The sequence below is a fragment of the Adelges cooleyi genome, unplaced genomic scaffold (genome assembly GCF_023614345.1).
Source record: "Adelges cooleyi isolate 19-005CV unplaced genomic scaffold, UGA_ACOO_1.1 ACOO_flye_CR_arks_rails_tigmint_CR_PRNA_376, whole genome shotgun sequence".
Lineage (NCBI taxonomy): Eukaryota > Metazoa > Arthropoda > Insecta > Hemiptera > Adelgidae > Adelges > Adelges cooleyi.
Genome location: NW_026096053.1, coordinates 8,075,972 through 8,095,916, shown reverse-complemented (window position 1 = coordinate 8,095,916; position 19,945 = coordinate 8,075,972). Strand labels below are relative to the sequence as shown.

At 29.6% G+C, this 19,945-nt stretch overlaps 1 protein-coding gene across 4 annotated transcripts; it reads right to left on the bottom strand.

Moving 5' to 3' along the window:
- Positions 1 to 231: 231 nt before the first annotated feature.
- LOC126841057 (protein phtf) lies at positions 232 to 19,801 on the bottom strand. Of its 4 annotated transcripts, none has more exons than XM_050577293.1 (18): positions 19,520 to 19,799; positions 10,267 to 10,329; positions 10,027 to 10,166; positions 8,535 to 8,758; positions 6,481 to 6,655; positions 6,291 to 6,372; positions 5,394 to 5,561; positions 4,937 to 5,286; positions 4,763 to 4,857; positions 3,938 to 4,246; positions 3,832 to 3,877; positions 3,614 to 3,736; positions 3,308 to 3,491; positions 3,001 to 3,229; positions 2,758 to 2,853; positions 2,508 to 2,651; positions 1,648 to 1,743; positions 232 to 892 (listed from the first exon to the last, which is right to left on the bottom strand). In XM_050577293.1, the coding sequence occupies exons 2-18, from the start codon at positions 10,296 to 10,298 to the stop codon at positions 743 to 745; spliced, it is 2,643 nt and encodes an 880-aa protein (XP_050433250.1). In that variant the 5' UTR covers positions 10,299 to 10,329; positions 19,520 to 19,799; the 3' UTR covers positions 232 to 742. The 4 variants fall into 4 exon arrangements, with proteins under 4 accessions (XP_050433250.1, XP_050433251.1, XP_050433252.1 ...); XM_050577294.1 differs by lacking the exon at positions 19,520 to 19,799 and adding an exon at positions 19,336 to 19,464; XM_050577296.1 differs by lacking the exon at positions 232 to 892 and adding an exon at positions 2,107 to 2,175 and having other exon boundaries at positions 19,520 to 19,801.
- Positions 19,802 to 19,945: the final 144 nt, after the last annotated feature.

Here is a 19,945-nt window from a genome sequence, read left to right as displayed (position 1 = left end):
ACATTGAAAATTACCTGTTTTAACAGTGTCGTTGCAAACAAATATTATAAAACTTTTCAAACTCTGATACACTATAAACATTATTGTTATATAAAATACATTTTAATACATTTCTATACATCACGTAGAAAAATTATATTATAAATGTATAACTAGTTAAACTTGTGAACACGACGTTTCTTGTTTAGAGTAGTATATCTACGTAATATTATTATGGTAAGTTATTGCTTAAAAAAAAAAAAATAATAATAATAAGAAACACCAAAAAAATATATAAATATTATAATAGTAATATATGTATATATATTATGGCAGACCTCGACACCTTAAGGGCTCAGAGAATAAAAAAAAAAATGGTACCTAAAATAGCGACAATTATTATACTTAAAAGGTATGTTATTGTTTTTTCACTCCTATAGAGATCGCCAAGCTATCGTTCTTAAAGCCTTGGCCAACAGTATTATAAACTGTGTTTTTTTAATAATATCGATGTCTGTGTACCTATGCGCGTTTAAGTCATACAAATTAAAAAAAAAAATTCAACTAGAAAAATACACTTTTGTGTAAAATAAATAATATTGTTGAATACAAATTACATATTATACTTTAAAAAAAAAAAAACGGTATCGACTATTTTCAAAGTATCTAAAGCAGAAAAATAAACACGCGATAATCCACAATAACCACCGCCATGAAATAGACATCAATAACATTTTTTTTATTCTATATTCTTCACTGATGATTATTTGATTTTGATTTTGTGCAATTTCAATTTAAACCCTAACAATTCAGAGAGAACACCGGACAGAGCTGACAAGATGACCACTTTTATCAGCGTGAACAAGTATGGGTTATCAGACAGTCCAGCGATTTTAAATGGACTTTCCAATTCCTAAAAAAAAAAAAAGGCAAATTATTGTACGTTGTAGCACGATAGTGGCAAAAGTATATACAATGATAAAAGTATTATGTCACACAGATAGACACAAAAAGTATGTCCAAAAAAAAAAAAAAATACCCAAAGATAAATCAATTTAAAAAAAAAAATACTATTATTAAACTCTCAAATATTGTTACAAATTGTGTCAAAACATAAGCTTAACTTAATATGCTATAAAAATATTATTATAGATTTATAAATATATAAATTGTATTTTATATTTTATAATATTAATGTATTCATTTATGTACAAATGTTTTCACTTTTCAGAGGGAGGGGAAAAATAGTGAAGAATGACTAATGAGAGTACACAATAAAAAACAATCTCGTTGCAAGCAACGTTTTTTAGAAATGGATTTTTAACTAAAAGTAGCATACAGTTTTTGAAAGAATATTATCATTTTCATGAAAACAAAAACAGTAGAGGAGATTATTATTGTATTTTCTTAAATAAATTATTTATTTTAAGAAAACACAAAACCGTTAAGAAAACGAACTTTCCCTTGAAGGAAAGACATACGATTGTGAACGTTTCTTTTACTAATAGATCATATTCATGTCAATAATAATACGAAAATGAAGAAACGCCTATATTATTTTCTAAAGGGTCTCTCCCGTCATTTTATACTAATGAGAGATAAAAGAGTAAACAACACACTCTCTCTACATGTTAATCAGTGGTCAATAACAAATATTCTCATAAGTACCTTGAGTAAATCCGCTGCCAACTTCAATACGCTATTGGCTACCATAAACTCGTCCTTTTTGTTAGGCTTTTGTTCGATTTGCAAGTATAGATTAATCTGAAATTTATAAAATATACATTTATAATTAATACACAGCAGTTAATCGATTGTTGTTGCCAAAACATCAGAGTTGGGCATTCTTCAAATAACTGTTCGTCTAGATGAAGGGACATGTAAAAAATTATTTTTATTATCTGTCAACACAATTTATTTATTATTTACATTTTTTTTTAATTCATTATTTGTTTGAATGCCTTAATAGTAGACAAAAATTTTGAAGTATCTACAATGAAAATATATTACCTATTTAAAATAATGTTACCCACAAATAAAAATTATACATTATTTGTAAAATTATCTATTATTTATTATCTTATTTATATTTTGCCCAACTCTGCAAATATATACATATTTCTATACCATAGAAGTAAGACTTATTATTTTGCCTTAGTCAAACTTCTAGAAACCCGGTAGTGAATACTTTATCATCTACAAATGACAATTAAAGAATTACAATTATACATAATTCTAATGAATATCATTTTAAATAATATACTAACAGACACATTTATTGTTGTCTTTGAAATAGAAAACAAGTACTATGTACAAAAGCCTTAAATATACAATATAAAAAATAAAATTACATTATATGAAACTAATATAATGTAAGAACCCAGAAATGTAACACAATTATTAAATGGAACCGCTATAATTTTTCTTACACTCGATTAAAAAAAAACATAAATTTATTAACTGAAAATTTAGCAATAATTATATTAGTAAAATTAAACTGGGGTCCAAATTAATAAAAAAAAACTAACCTGTTCAGTAATAAGCGTAGACAGGTTTCTGTATTTTTTGTTTATTTTCGTACCAAGGGTCAAAAATCGCAATAGGTAAATTCCTAAAACCATACACCATGCAGAAGATTCCAAATGAAATTCTGAACTTAAAGAAAACGTATCCTAATACACAAAAACAATAAGAGCTTACAGATTAACATGTTATAGGTAACACCAAATACCATATATATAAATGGTATTTGTTCATATGTAGGTTTATAATAATTACTTTGAGCAATTCAACACTAAGAATAGCTAGAAACAACGATGATATGTAAAATGACGACGACACAATTACGTCTACCGATCTTTGAGGTCCACGTTTCTAAAAAATTAAAACGTTATTAAAAAAGAAAATATTGTATATGACTGTTTGCAGCAACTATTGTAGTCCATCTTTGTTGAACTACTGTCAAACTTTAATAGAATAGTTGGTCCCGCAAATTGCCATTAACTATTAAGAACGACTTACTTTTAAATAAGATCGAATGGATAGCCACGTTTTAATATTTCGTACTTTATTCAATCTAAAATGTGGCAATTTCGATTTTCGAGCTCTTCTGAAAGATGTTAGGTGTGAAAAGAATTTTGCATAAAGAAAACGCTGTTTGTATGTGCGTTCTGCCACAGTCAACAGAAAGAAGAACATAAGCGATAAACAGAAACGTTCTACGAGTGTAGTTATGACTATATATCTCTCCCTGAAAGATTAAAAACAAAATGTACACTGTAACTTATTGTTTGTGCAAACAATAATTTAATAGTTCAAAAATACACACCAGCCGATTGGTGCAAACGCATCATTAAGAATAGTAAACAACATCGACACATAATGATGGTAAACATTTTCCGGTGGTACGTTTACAGTTATTGCTAGTGTCGGTAATGGTTTGTCTTCTGTAAGGCTATTAAGTAATCTATAAGCTGATGGCATGAGAGATATTATCACAGATAGAAAAACACCTAAAAAAACAAATAATAAAAAATTAGTTTTTATAATATTATTCAGATTTACAAAAGCATGAGTATGGAAGATTTGTGTCACTTTTATTTTTTGGAGTGATATAAAATATAATATAATTTACCTAAGTAAAAATAATCCATTTGTTCAGGAATTTCTTCAACTCTAGCTATAATCGCAGAACTTATGTCTAATACAGATAAATCGGCTTTTTTAACTTCTTTCTTTTCCCACATTGTGCAGCTCACTGAGAAACATTAACAATAATTATTATTATAATATACTGTATAATAAATATTAAAGAAAATTGATAAAGAGTATATATGTTTTGTTTTTTTTTACCTCGATCGGATGCAGCACAGCTAGGACTAAGTATAACTGTCGGCGTCTTAAAATACAAAAATAGATTATTAACAAATGAACCAAAATTAATCTTTAGTACACTTACAGTTTCAAATTCCCATAGAAACGGATGATCGAGATTGTTATCACTCATCAATGTTGCCTGTTCAGCTTCTAAATCCGACGTGGAAGAACCTTCCTCGGTGTTGGTCGTAAGACCAATCCATTCACCGGCACTAGTCGTTCCTTCAGTCAACATTGATAAGGGACATGCACTACCACCGTTTGAAGACAAAACATCTCCTTCATCATCCGTTTGGCGGCTAGAAGAACTGTCCACGTTATCGCCTTCGTCTACATCAGAATTTGACTTGGTTAACATTTGTAAACGATGGCCACGTCTAATCATTGAACGCTAAAAAAATTTAAATAATTATATTAATTTTTATTTCAAATAAATAATTAATAGCAAAAAAGGCCTATTTTTCCCACTACATGTTAAAAAATATGATTTTAACAATTATTTTAACAAAGTTATTGCTATTGCACAACCCCTAAATACTATAAAAAATATGTTTAGTGTAGACTATTAATGTTATTAGCCTTTAACCAATTAGTTCACTGTCATGGTCTTTAATGACCTATAACAGATAAATTAATAAAGTTAAATCGATTGTCGATTATTTTGATTGATAACAGAAGGATTGAGTGAATTTTTTTGAAAAATAGTTTTAATTGTATAGATGAAAGTGTGTTCGGGTATATTAAACATTTTAGTAAAATATTATAACAATCGAATGTGTTAGGCTTAAAAATGAAAAAAGTTCCAAAATTATTATATCTATTATAACATAATATTATATTGGCTAAAATGCCTCATGAAAAGTCAGTTTGCTTAAAAATATTATTATGTTGAAAATAAATAGTTTACCTTATGGCAAACTGATGGTTTATTTTCCAACTCTTGTTCGCTGTCTTCAGATTCTGAATTGACGACATATGGAAAACATAAAGATGGTTGAAAAGCTGAAATTGCATAAATAATTTAAAGTTAACATTTAACACTCATGTGGTTATGATTATAATTTATTATTAAATTATTTACCTGATAATCTGCGATCTAAATCAACAATGGTAGCTTTAGATGAAGTAATAGGACTTTTTTTAAATCTCAATGATCGCTTTTGACTGGATATATTCTTATTCGCTATATCGTCTATGGTCTTCTTAGATGGGTGTGTTGTGATAACATTTGCTTTAGTCACTAATGAGTCGTGTTTAGGAGTACTACTAGATTGTTCGGCGCTAGTTGTCGATTCAGAAAATTGTGATGTTACAATTCCAGTCAAAATTTCTTCTTCAGGATTGTCACTAGAACCATTGCCGTTTAAACTTTCAAATCCATCATCGTCGTGCGCTGAGCTTGACCTATCAGGCCTCACATCCATACGGTCGCTATAAACACAAGAATACAAACAAACCATGAGAATGTTTAACTAAAATTATAAGTAAAACATTACAGGACCGAATCATATTAAATATTAGTAATTGTTGTTACATACACTCCTCCCAATTGTTTTTTCTCTTCTAGGTTGACTAGACGTAATTCTGTGGTTAAATCTTCGGTAACTACAGGAATGCTAACATCGGGTGAGGAATCAATAACCCAGTTACGGGTCTTTACTGGTGAAGTATCCCAAGCTACGTTTCGCGATTTAGTCACATCCCCACTAAAAATAATTATCACATTGCATAAACAAAAATACACAAACTGCTAATCGTATTTTCAAACTATATTAGGCAAAGTTAGCAAAACAACTCCCATCGGGTTTTTTTTCAGAAATTTAAAACGTTGCCACACCAAAATTTACATTATTTCTTATAACTATGACAAATGTTGATTAAAATTATTAACAGTATGATATAATATACTAACTTAACTAGCTAACTTAGTTACTACTAGCTCAACTTAGTTTGAATTTTTAAAAAGAAAAAAGTTAATAAAAAACATTTTAAAGTTAAACTATGTCTTTTGGAATGATAATTATTAATACTATGATGTCTGGAACGTACCGTTTATATCATCCCCTAAAAGCATAACATAGCTTTAAAAATAATTTTTTATAATTTTAAACTCAGCTAAGCTATAAAAATATTGTACTATTAACCATTTATGAATACAAAATATTTGTTGTAATTAAAACAAATAATTAAAATATTGGCTCGGTAACGTCTTCAATCACTGGTATATTGCTCAAGCAAATGTTCGGTATTTCCCAAAAAATACGAGTTATATTGGGTTTAGCATACCAAAAAAAAAAAAAAAAATTTAACCAAGTTATTGCCAACTTTAATATTAGGTTAGCAATTAGTTATTTTTATAATTAATAAACATGTAAAATGCATAACGTTAATTAAAATATAATTATTGTTTGGTATAATAATACTCAACAACTCACATTCTGTTTCTGCGCTTCAAATATTTGTTTTCAGCAGATACCATCGAAGGAGGGATATTATCTACGTTCAGTTCAGTCGAATCTGAAACATTGAAAAGCCAAATTAATAACATGCGAGCATTCATCTTAAATTCATCATAAACTGTAGCATTTATTTCCAGTGTTGTAATAAAACAAAATATGCTATTACTTTTATTTTTAATTGAGGTAGAGAGTCTCTTTTTAGAGCATCGCGGACTATGAGATCTGGAGTTTTTCAGGAAGTTCTTCTTAGAAATAGTAGTAGTAGATACGATTTGAGAGTGCACTATACTCAGTATTAACATCATAATTAACGGACTTAATACTTCTCCAATCGACACGAACTGAAAAAAACAAAACAAAAACTTATAATTTAATGTCTGGAAATTCAATATAATATGTTGCTATTGTTGTTCATCAATAAAACACCCATGCAAAGGGTTGTATATTCGTTTGGCGGTGTTGACTAGTGGCTAGATATTTACATGATACGGGTCGGAGTTGGTTTACTTAGTTATAGTTCGGGTCAATGTACCACTACGGTCAAGTTAATTAAAGTCGATTTTTAGTATTGCTAACATATTTAAATGTATAAAATACTTTATAAAAACAATAATGAGCTGTAAGTCCATTTTTGAAACATCCAATCGCGTATTGACGGATTTAATATGGAAAAGTTTGTTTTATTATGTACTGAACAGTAGGTTCATGACTGTCCCCAATGACCACATTATACGTGGTCCACGTAATTAATTTATTTATTACATGCAGACAGCGAACGTGTTTTATCGTAATCGATTTTATTAAACACAAATTATTTATGACAAATAGGTTACTGGGTTATTCGAACTAACGTATATTGTATTGACTTTTCTCGGTATAGTTTTGTTATAATATACGCATCTTGATTCAAAAATAGAAATAAAATATTGATTGGAAATAGTAGATTTTTTTAGCTGTTTCATAAATGCGTACTTTTTATCATAATTAATCTTGTAAATATATAATATCTACAGCCAGCTCCTTTGTCCCACCGTTTGTGTATTTAAGATTTCATAAAAGCTTTTTATTATAAAAAAATAACCCTTTACTTTTTGGTATAAGTATATGGAATATTTAGAAAGGGTTTGGGAGTTCTAAGCAGCCACAAAAATTTGTTGCGTTTCATATCATAAGTAGTAATGTAAAGTATTGGAAAGCTCTGCTTCGTAATACGGTCTGTGTTTATAAGCCACATAATAATATGTAACACGATAACATTTTGTACTTCGTAGCGAGTAAGCGTGAATCAGAATAGAATTTAATAACGCTAAGATAGTTTTAGTCGTGACAGTTTGGTAAATAAATGATTCGTTGACGTTCAACACCGAAGCCAAACAGTTCATTATTGTCAGAGCGACATGGCACGTGGAAATCAGTGACAAATGGAGAAGGTACACGACGTTAGTTTTTTTTTCTTATAATTTTACAGATAAACGAATTCTAATACAATACAAATTGTAAACAGTTTGTGAACTCTTAGACTCTCTTCGAATCGGCATCGATGCCAAATAATTTACCTCGTCGTTCATCCATCCGAAATAGCCAACCTGACAAAGACGTCTTGTAGTCTCACCGACAAAAAAAATGTAGGGAGTCAACGTCATTTGTCTATTTCTAAACTCGTTACTATTTATATCACGAACCACTTGTTAGCGTCCAGTGTCCGTCCAAATTATAAATTTCATATTACTCTTATTTTATTGTGAGAAGTCCCGAATAATAAAATCGTATCGACCCCTCCCCACAAAAAAAAACAAAATTTGTCGTTTTCGTCCAGATCATTTAATACCCCAAGGAAACTACCCTATCATATGTCTTGAGAGTAATGGGACGATTGCCTCGAAAAATCTATGTCGCTCCACCACTGGTATCAAACCTAGAGTAGGGTACATACACACACACACACATTCATACATTAATTAACATGACGTTTGAATCTGGGATGTTAATTTATATTTAGATACAATATAATTGTACATATTATAATATTGTGTATATACTATATTGTTAAAATAACTTTGATAAACGAACTATCTATCGTCATCGTACATTCAAATATCTTAAATGTATTATATTTTACATATCGTATCGACCGATTTGCAAGAATTATGAATTCAAATTCTAATATAATATGCATTAGCTGTTGTATGTATGTACACAATACTGTTGTAGTTTCATTACCAGCGATACGTCGTCTTCTTCAGCCGAGACAATCGTGACGTAACCGAACAAAATGATGTTTCCCAATTGCACCACGTACAGGAACAACAGCGACAGGTACAACCGCCATGACGTCTGGTGCACGTACCAACTGTAATAGAACGGCAAAAGCAGCAATCGGATGACAGCTAGGCGGGTGACTGTGATAAACCCGTGTTTTGGTTTGGCTTTGGTGAACGCCGACCCTGTGAGCAGACGCAGAGAAAAACTCTTAGATTAAACATATTTAGAAAAAAAACCAATCAGTTTTCCCATCTTTTGATCTACATACATTCCTAGAACCGAAGATCAAATACCAATTGCCATTTCGTCGAGTGCAATAGGTTTATTTTTGTTACTTATAAGTTATAAGTTTTAATGTACCCATAAAAAGATTTTTTTCTACAGCGACTTGTGCGGTTACAGGCCACCTTAGTATGTGATACTGGTTAGCTAACCTCGCACCACACTCTTAATGTTGTTTGGTTTATCAGGCTATAATCCCATCTTTAAGAAGAAGTCAATGATTTGGTGTAAGAACATTGGATTTTTAAAAGATTAAGTTCAAGGAGACTGGACCTGTAATTAGGAGTTATAATTGATGTACTAATTGACCTAAGAAAAAGCACGAGAGCAATAATAGGTTACGATCCGCATTTTAAGTGTAATCGGTAAACACATGTTAACCCTCTCGAGACCGATAACCATCAGAAAACGTAAAACCTTTTTCATATGCTGTTAAGGGGGCCAAGGGAATATTTATTTCAAAAAAAAATGTAAAATGTAAATTTGAAATACGGTCAAAGGTTAACTGTTTGAAACTTGGAATTATGAATCACAGATACTAAAAATACATTTACAAATAGTTAAAAGCGCAGAATAATTCTAAAGTAATCGAGTTATTTGAGGTTAGTGTAAAATAGTTTGGGCATTTGATAATATTGTTTCATGTCTGTTCAGTGTTCATAGCTTGGCAACTCAAAAGTTGGTTTACACAAGCACGCCTACACTCAATAATAAACGGTCTACGACTCAGCGTAATATATTATTACATTATATCACGACATTATGTTCTACAATTGTCGACGCTGATATAAGAATATCATTATTATCAATTAGGATTGGTGGACGCTGAAACGGGATAGGTAGGACGAGGGTGCAGACTGCTAATAGGGCTAGTACAAGGAGCGCGTCTGTTTTTTGAAAGGTATATTGATTTTAAGCGTACCCGCTAAAAGGTCAGACGGGGACAAAATCAATAGTCCTTAACCTCGGGTAGCAACATCACAAAGGCCCAGCCGGGCATACGTGACGCACAAGTAGAACTATGTACGTTAATATACACCACAGCGGTTTGGACCAAGGCCAAGGTCGTACATCGTTGTACAAAAGAGTTGTTATACCATACCCCCTTAAATAATATACAACGTTACAATATTATTATTCTTATAATATTAAATATTATTACACACACCTCTGACCAAGTCTACGTCGATTAAATCAGTCTTGAGTTTCGCATTTTTCTTTGGAACATGCGTGAATCCGCTAAGAATACGTTGTTCGATAGTCTTTTCCCACTGTTGTTTATCATAAGTTCCAATTTTCTTTTGATACCTTCGAACACGACCAAATTCATATTAATGTTTATCGTCGCTAAAAATGTAACTTTCCAACAACAACAAAAGAAAAAATACCAAAGTTCATAGGTACTTACCACGTGACTATTTTTTGTACATTACATCCCATTTCCTAAACAGATTCACTTTCTCAGTGTAATCTGCAACAAAATTCAATATCATTAGACACAATTAATCATGAAATTTTTGCGGACTATAATCGATTTTTATTGTTTAAAAAAAATATATATTATACACATCTCAACTTGTATCGAAAAGTATGCACAATCAATACGACTCAAACAAACAAAAAATTACATTGTTTAAAAACAAAAAAACTTTGAAAACTACCCTGTTAGATTTTATAATAAGTAGATGTACGATAAAACAATTAATTAATCCATTAAACATTTTTTACAGCTGTTTTAAACAGCTTAAACGGTTTTAAACATTCGAAGTATATAATATGTAGGTATACAAATATTACCAGAGGTCAGACTATTTATTATATTCAAATTATATGCCTATAACACCCGTCGAGATATTATAATTTTGACCTTTTTAACAACAACGAAAAAAATGCACTTCAAATAAAATAATCGGCAAAAAATAAAACATGTTTTATGATGTTCAAGAGGTGTAATAAGTATATTGAAACGTAACTATCGACAAACGATAACGCAAAGTTTTTGTAAACGTATGTAGGTATATAATATATTATCAATTATAACATGCCATTAAATGGCACGGTGTTTTGAAAACACGTCATGCCACAATTACAGCTGGTTTCATTAACAAATTTGTAATCATCATATTTTATAACATTGCCCCGTTTCTCTAATAGGATAGTGATTGTTGTAATACACAAGCAAACAAAGTACGTCACATTAAATATAAAACATGCGATTAGCGAAATACACCTTTACATTGTTGTATGTTAAGCTATGCCTTAACAGTGACGTAGTTAATGAAAGGATTGAGCTGAAAAAACGCTGAGAAAATGGTTTTTACTTTTTTTTTTATTCGTATCAAAGTCAATAAAATTTAAATATTCCTACCTATATTATTTCACAACTAAAAAATCAATAAAAATCTACTGAACTTGTTATGAAAAAAATAACGAGTACATAACTAGTTATGAATAATTGGGTAAACTATAATCAAAACTCACATGATCAAAAAATCACATTTTTCTAAAAACGCAAAAAAAACCAATTTAAATTCATCTGTTTTCATACTAACCACAAATGTCAAGGCTTAATCTAGCCTCTAGGCCTGTTTTGGTGGATTTTGAAACAAACTGATGTGATACACATTCAGCGTCAAAAATCCTATAAGGTAGTGCAAACTCATTTCTCATTTTTTGGATCACGTGAGTTTTGATTCTAGCCAAGTTAATTATTACACTATTAGCGTTCAGCGAAGACGGGATATAATCGATGAAATAACGTGCAATGTGTATTAGTTTTAAAAAGCTTGTTATTTTGATTTGATAAAAAAACAACATAATTTTTAATCGTTTTTCCGTAGAGCAAATTATAAATAGACGCAATAATACGCAAACTAGTTTTTTTTAACTAGATTTTATTCAACACAAATTTAATGTGCAAATTAATATACGGTATACATTATTGTAATTTCTAACTATGGATAACCAACCACCATATGGTATAACATTGTTAAATAAATCATATGACTAATAGCAGCTTGGCAGAAAACAAAGACGATAATTGAAAACCGTTGATTTTTATAAAACGAATTAAACCAATATCCAAAATACATGGATTTTATTTTTCTTTAAAACGGTTCAAGTTGACAAGACGTTAACAATGTCAGACATTTAACAGAAACCATAAGAGCCAACATATCAAAAATGTAAAAATAAAACATACATTATGTCGGATAAAAATTAAGTGACAAAATATTATAATATTGTTTTATAATAAACGCACGTCAATGTTGATTACATTATTCCGAATGACAAATTTATCGCTGGTTTTATATAATATAATATATGTATGGGGGAAAAATAGATAATTTTCTACTACATCATTGTTACTATGAATGTGTTACATCATAATATTATGTTATTAACGTAATTTTTATTATATTGTGTCGAAAGTACGGTTCCGAATTTCAGGTGACATTAGAGGGTCGACCTACATACGCCGCTGGTCTTGCACTATGAATAAAATTAAAAAATACCGATTCATATGGAAAATAAAAACTAGCCTAAAAAAAAAAATATCCCATTTCATAAATCGTTTGCGTCTGTTCGAAAATCATGGTCGGCCAAGGCGCGCACAGCAGTGCAAAAACAGAACATATTTTATTAATAATATATTTTTATAATCAATGATAATACTCTACCCGTTGCCGTTCTAACCTATATTATACAGCTGTATAACATTATTATTGTAACGTGGCCGCGTTAAAAATGTTTACACGGTTTACATAATAATTATTATTGTACGCATACGAACTTGACAGTGTTCGTAGGTACAATCTGTGTTTATTAGACTTTTATCATTGCACAACTCGCGAATTCTGGCGGAGCTGCTGCTGCGCTAACAGCTTGTAATAACACTGCAAACAATGTACATAACACACAACAGTATATACAATAATAATTACATATTATTATTAAATTATCTTTTTAGATGTACGGTCGTACAGACAAAACAAAACGAGTAGTCGAGCGCGTGTGTAATCTTTATAATAAACCATTTATAAAGACGCCACGCGCATCTTCTTGGTAATAATATAAATCTTCGGTATTCAAAAACGGTCGCAAACAACGACACGGGTGATACAAAAAAACGCCAGAAAGGAAGCTTGAAATATGAAACGAATAATAAATATTCTCCCGTAATAATACCTATTATGTCATTTTACTAGCTCGTGGGCGACATGTACTAATATATACCAATATAGGGCACACACGTTGCACCGACACTAATCTAGGATAATTGACGAATCAATAAAACTATTATTATACTTTATTTATGAATGTATTATAAATTATTTAAGTAGGGCGTCTCAGAATAGAAATAATCCGGTGCGTCCCGTTAGGATTTTTGACATTAGCATCACTTGACGGTGACCTCGTCGTTATAATATGAAAAAACTACTTAGGTCTTGACCCCGCCCCGGCATCGCCAAATCGAGTTTGACACTAAACCTAAGTATTAGGTGTAATCCAATAATATTTTGGTTTTTTTTTATGTATACATTAATTCACCGTTGCCTACTCGAGGCGCTAAAGAGAGAATACGGATATGTTCATATTTACAATGTTATCTGCAAAAAAAAAAATTCGTCTACAACCTGGTTGGATGCGATTGCCATTTTTATTATAATATATTATGTTCGAGAAACTCTCACCAGGAGTCTCGTTTTAGCTAAACCGGCGTTTTCTTATTTTCTATTATTGCACACTCGGCTATAATATATTTTATTATAATCGAAACTATTCGAGTTATAAACGATTAACGTCGGTTATTAACACTTACAATACAGTACACTAGCAACTAGCAAGAACTACAATTAAAATGGCAATTTTACAACGCCTCGGCTACTTAATCGATTACTTGACAATTATAACAAAAAAAAAACACACATGAAAATTCCGAATTTTCTACGAAGAACTAGCGAGTGATAATGTCGAAAAATAAAATATTATAACATAAAAAATTGTACCTATTACAATACTAAACACAGTAAAGTAGTTATAGGACTAAATCGGTACAAAATTTCTATATTATTATTATTCAAGTTGAGCAAAGCAATCGAGCGTGGAATAAAAAAACCGATCGAAAAAACAACGCATGTTTTATCGTTGGCTATACATTATATTTACTTTCTATTTAAATACCAAAGGAATCAATAGATAACAGCCTTTGAACTTGTTCAGTATTCGAATAAACTTTTATCAATAATATTATAACATTTCTCGAACCAACACCGTAATTACTTTATTATACCGCAATTTCAATATTCAACAAAAACTTACGTCACGGGTTTGATATGTCTGTAGTGTACGCGTAATTTAACACCGATAGGCATAATAGCGTTAGTTTAAACAGCAACAATAAAATATTATACCAGCTATAAAACACTAGAATAACATTTATTGAATTTTTGCGATTTCCCATGCAACAAATATAGTAAACTAAAACTGTAGTAAATCCCCTTTTTTTAATAAGTCAACTTTATTTTAAGTAGGTATCGGGTAGACATAAAAATTGATACGTCATAACATTTGCCCGAAGTACTAAACACATCTTTAACTAATATTGTTCCTCGTTAACATCGATTATACCTATACCACCTAATGTATTAAGTTATAATCATAAAATATAAATACCTTTATCTTAAAAAAAACACTTCAATAAATCATAACCGACACTAGATTGTCTAAAATGTAAACGACGATAACTGTCGTTATTCTATTTTATATGAGCAACAAAATAAGTACATTGTTGTGCCACTATTTAATCGAATAATTGCTAGACTTTCAAAAGGCGTAATAGCAAAAAGTATTTCTGAAGTTCAAGAGAATGTAGATTATTCTTAGAATCCGTGTTAATAAAATTAGATTCGTCGATACGGTTTTAATAAAATGTTATCACATAAATTAGTGTAATATTATACAGATCTAACTATGTTCAACGTTAAAAACAATATTATCTAAGTTCAAAATTACAAGATAAAATAGAAATATGCGATAACATTCGTTTAATGACCCGTTCCTTCAATTAAAAACTATCATGAATGAAAACGGAAATGTCAAATACAACCTCTATAAAATAATGCTATTCATTCATACTCAACACTGATAATAGTAATATAAAATATGCGTGATGTAAATATAATATAAATTTATTTGTGATTGGTATAGACGTGTAAGTAAAAAATATTAACATCTTGATTCTAGTTAAAATAAAAAATCCCAAAATAATAACATAACTGACTGTTCACATACATAGTTACTTAAGAACTTAGTTATGTATATTTGATTAACAAAAACATTTCAAAACCATTACAAAAAAAAACTAACACAATGAAGACGTGGGCATGATTAAGATTAAAAGTGATAAGTTCAATGAATAATGACAAAATCAAATTAAATAAACGCTTAGATGCCAGTCTAATATAAAATATTAAATATTGATACAATTAATATTTTTTTTATGTTACTTAAATTTCCTCTAGTTTGACTAGATTTTTTTTTGTAAAAAATGTAGCTATATTATGTTAAACAAAAGTACAGATAAGTCCAAACTTTCCGGCAAAAAAATAGAAAACAATTAAGAAATAATCTCCACCCCTAATAGATTGGATAAATGTTATATTTTTTTGATATTATTCTGTACATCTATGTAATAATTTCTAGTTATACTCCAATCAAATTTGAAACTAACACGACTATTTTACAGAAAATTATAAAACACCGTGGCGTATTTTAAAGTCAAAATCTCGATTTTGAAGGTGAAATAGTGAACAAAAAGCCATAGAATGTGACTTTTATAATAGACCTTCGTCGAGGCTAAAAAAATGACAATTTATTCCAAAAATAAATGAACATCAAAAGTTATTGTTTGTGGTAAATTGTTTAATAGCGAAGCTAAACGGAACGATCAACTTATGCCTTATCAACTAGACATCGTAGTTATGATATAAAAACTTAAATAAATTGTACTAATATTTTACAATAGACAATAAGAAAAAAAAAAGTTATATCGGATGACCTTAAGAGACTAGACACCACGGTGCCAAAAGACTTTTAAAACGTGTTGTACAAATCACTGATAAGTTGTCGGTGAAAATCACAATTTCTCTAGAAGGTACCAAATTAAATAAACAAAAATGTATAAATGTTATATAATTTTCCGATTAAATATAATTCCATCAGGACTCAAGCAGGATTAAACGTTGTTGTGCAACAACTTCAAAATGTAGCCGCATTGATTTGCCGCGGCCGACAGCTACACAAATAAAAAGTAACACATCTTACATCTTCAAGTATACATACGATTTTCCCACTTTCTAGTTTCTAAGTACATCCTGCTTCCAATACGGGCCGTATAATTCATAAACGTAATATAGCACTTGACTGTGATTAATTACACACTGACACAGTGCACGAAATCGCCAAAGTAAATTTATTTGCACGTTACTATTTTTGGCTCAATTAACGAGACAAAAAATACAAATTTATTCTTAAATTAGATTGCTGTAGTAACAAACAGTTGGCTATTTTAAACGTCATAGTGCCTAACACCACCTGAACACATTCTACGTAGCAATTGACTACACATTGTAACCTTGAAATAAATAAAATGTTATCGAAACACATTGAACAAATTCCAAAAAATAAGTAAAAAAATTAATTAAATTGTATAAAAAGTATTTAGTGTGAAAAACAATTAATAACAAACAAAGAAATTTATTTATATCTTTTCAAAAACCAAATAGCGGCTTATTTGTTTTTTATGACTTAATTTTTGCATAAACTTAAAAAAAACAATAATTTAACAATTCATTAAGTCATTTAGTTCAAGAAACATTTGTATTGTTTACCTAATCTATCTGACGTTGCTTTCAAATGTTAGAACTAAAAAAAAAATTATTCAATTTTCCAAAATTAGTTTTTTCATAATAAAAATTAAAACTAATTGTTAATTTATATGTTTTAATAAATATACAATTACATTATTAAGCAAAATAACAATAATGTTTTAACAACTTGTTTTAACAATATGTAGTTTATTTGAGGAGCAGTCATGTGACCCACAATTCTAGTGTTATATCTGGTGTGAAATCAAATATTTTTATTAAAGAAATAAAATAATGAAATATTTAAATAAACCCTTAACCACGAAAATAATATTTTATATATTTTTTTCTAGATAATAATTATACTCTCTATGTTAATTCTGTTGTGTTTAGACCAAAAGAGGCAGTCCAATATTTTTTTTGTGAGTAATTTTTTTTTTTGTAAATTCATTTTTTGGCAAAACACAATTAGTTGAGAAAGAAAACTAAACCGCACTTTATTACTAATGATCAATTGATGTATCACACAGGGATGGAAAATCCACTAAAAAAATTTGAGTTAGAAAAATAAAATCTTATTTAAGAACATCTATGGAGCAAACCCGATTTAATGAATTTTCAATTTTATATGTAGAAAAGGACTAAAGCATTAAACTGTGAAAATATTTTAAATACATTTGCTAGAAAATGTAATAAATAGGATAATAAATTTATAAAATTGTCATAGTAATTGTGTAATTAAATTTCTTGTTGTTGGGGGGTGTGGGGGCGAAGCCCCCGCGGGTATGTTTGCTATACCTATAATTTAAGCCCCCTTAAATATTAAATAGGATCTCCGCTTAAGAAAGAACTCCATATTAGACATAAAAATACCTCTGGCTTTTTTTTTCCGTAATGATTGGTTTCACACATGTGAAATTGGCTGAAATTAAAATATCAAATAATCATAAATCATTTGGCACATACCTACCAAATGTAATTTTCATTGATTCAAGCACTCATCGTACAAAAAAGGTTTGACAAATGCCAAAGGACTACCGAAATAGTCAAATGTCTCATTCGCACTACATGATTTTTGGCAAATAACACATGTGTGATGCCGGCTTTATATTATTTTATTGCATATTTTTTAGCATTGATTTACCATGAAGGTTCCCAAAAAAATTAATTTGTAATTGATTGAAATATCATTTTAGACATTTATTTTTATGGAATTCATGGGTGTACAATTTTTATTATATTTATATAACTAAAATTACAATAATTTTAATTATATAATTAAAAAAAAAAAAACATAAATGATCTTGAATACAAATATCACATTTAAATTATATCTTCTCTCCGCCGAGACTATAAAGTAGGTAGTACCTGATAAAATAAAATAATTTCATTACTTAAACAAATATAAATTTACAAGACCAAAAATTGTAATATGATGCCTCATATTACAATTTTTTGTAATATGAGGCATATAAAGAATAGCTGCAGTGTCCTAAATGCTATCATTTTGATTATGAATTTCTCATAAACATTTTAATGAGTTTAGAAGCTAAAATGTAATGTGTACTATAGAAGTTTAATGGGGTCCTCAAAGAGTAGATCAATAAGTACCAGGTACTTGTAATAATATGTCTTTGCTTTAAATTTATATAGATAAAAATTTGAATACAAATCAGCTTGATTTTGTCTGGTACAAATGTATAACAAAAAACTAATAAAATGATTTATTTATTTTACCAATCCTTGGTTTTAACTCAAGCTTAATAGTTTTAATTTTTTTTTATATAATAATTTTATGCATTCTATTGTTAGTATGACAGAGTAATAGTTCTACACATACGGTATTATTGTTTCTGTACCAAGGACAAAAAGATATACAGTATTTTGAGTTGCAAGATTTAGGTTATTTTATTTTTATTTATTCGGTAGATTTACAAAAATTTTAATCTTAAATTCTTTATTACCGCCTACTTACAAAATAATATTTTCTAGAATAGCTATGCATTTATTAAGTATCTACTTTTTTTCTTATTCAAATTATACTAGGTATTATACACTGTTCAAATTAGAAACTCTTGGTTTAAAATAATATCTGGACACAGCAACTTAATTTATTGACATTAATTATGTAGTAACTCGCTGATGATATTGACTTAATATATTACTTTATATTGTATCACCCTCATTGTATGATTATCAACTAATACAATGATTACAAAGAAGGTCTTTTGTTCATATTAAAATAGTAATATCCAAGTGTTTCTCGATATACTCATACCATCTAATCTCAGCTCAGGTCATTGACACAAGTGGGTATAGGTATAGGTATATCATATGAATTTCAATTGTATTTATCTGTCTGGAATATATATTAGTTATTGCATCATGTTTATAATATAACTCAATTAAAAACCAAACTAGAAATAGATAGAAAGGTACTAAAATTTATTTAATGTATGAGGCCACTATTTTTAATGCTTAAGTTTAAACGTAAGTGAAGTGTGTCTAATCATAAAACTAAGTAGATACCAAGGATGGATTGCCAATATTCAATTTAAAAAAAATTAAACTTTCTTATTAAAAATATTACTTATTCCCCTCGTACCTACCTATAAATTAAAATTATGTAGGTTTAGCATTATATTATGTTGTGGTCGTGCATGCAGGAAGCTATTTGATGCGTTAATATATTCCAATGTCACGACGATTTAACTAGACAATTGCGATCAATGCCTACAGAACTATATAAGTACACCTGACGATAACAAGCAAAACAAAAGACGAGACACTTACCGAGCGAATTGGGACGAACAGTATACGATTTACAAACGGGTAGGTAAGTATAATGTATTAGAAGCGGACTCGACTGGACAGTGTACTATATCTTGCGACTCGTGGAAAACTAACGTCGATCCCGTGATCGGTTACTTTTTTCAAAATATCGATTTAAAGCGCACAGGTGAGACACGCACGGAAAGTAAAAAAGTAGGACCGAACACACGGGAAACTAGTTAATAGACCAACCGGGAGGGAAGAGGGGGCAAAACAAAATTGTTAATTTTTATTTCCCGAGCTCGGTGTACAAGTACAGCAGCAGCGCCACACTCGGATGCTACGAAAACTAATCCCCACTTCGGTCCCCGTACTTTTATCAGGTATCCAATTCCAGACGGCATGAACGTAGCAACGGTCTTCGGTCTTATGGGACACGGTTACGTT

Coding starts and splice junctions, on each gene's coding strand:
- LOC126841057 (XM_050577293.1), bottom strand. CDS start 10,298: ATGGGATGTAATGTACAAAAAATAGTCACGTG. Junction 8,759..10,026: donor CGACGTAGACTTGGTCAGAG/GTGTGTGTAATA, acceptor GTCTGCTCACAG/GGTCGGCGTTCACCAAAGCC. Junction 2,652..2,757: donor TTAGTGTTGAATTGCTCAAA/GTAATTATTATA, acceptor TTTGTGTATTAG/GATACGTTTTCTTTAAGTTC.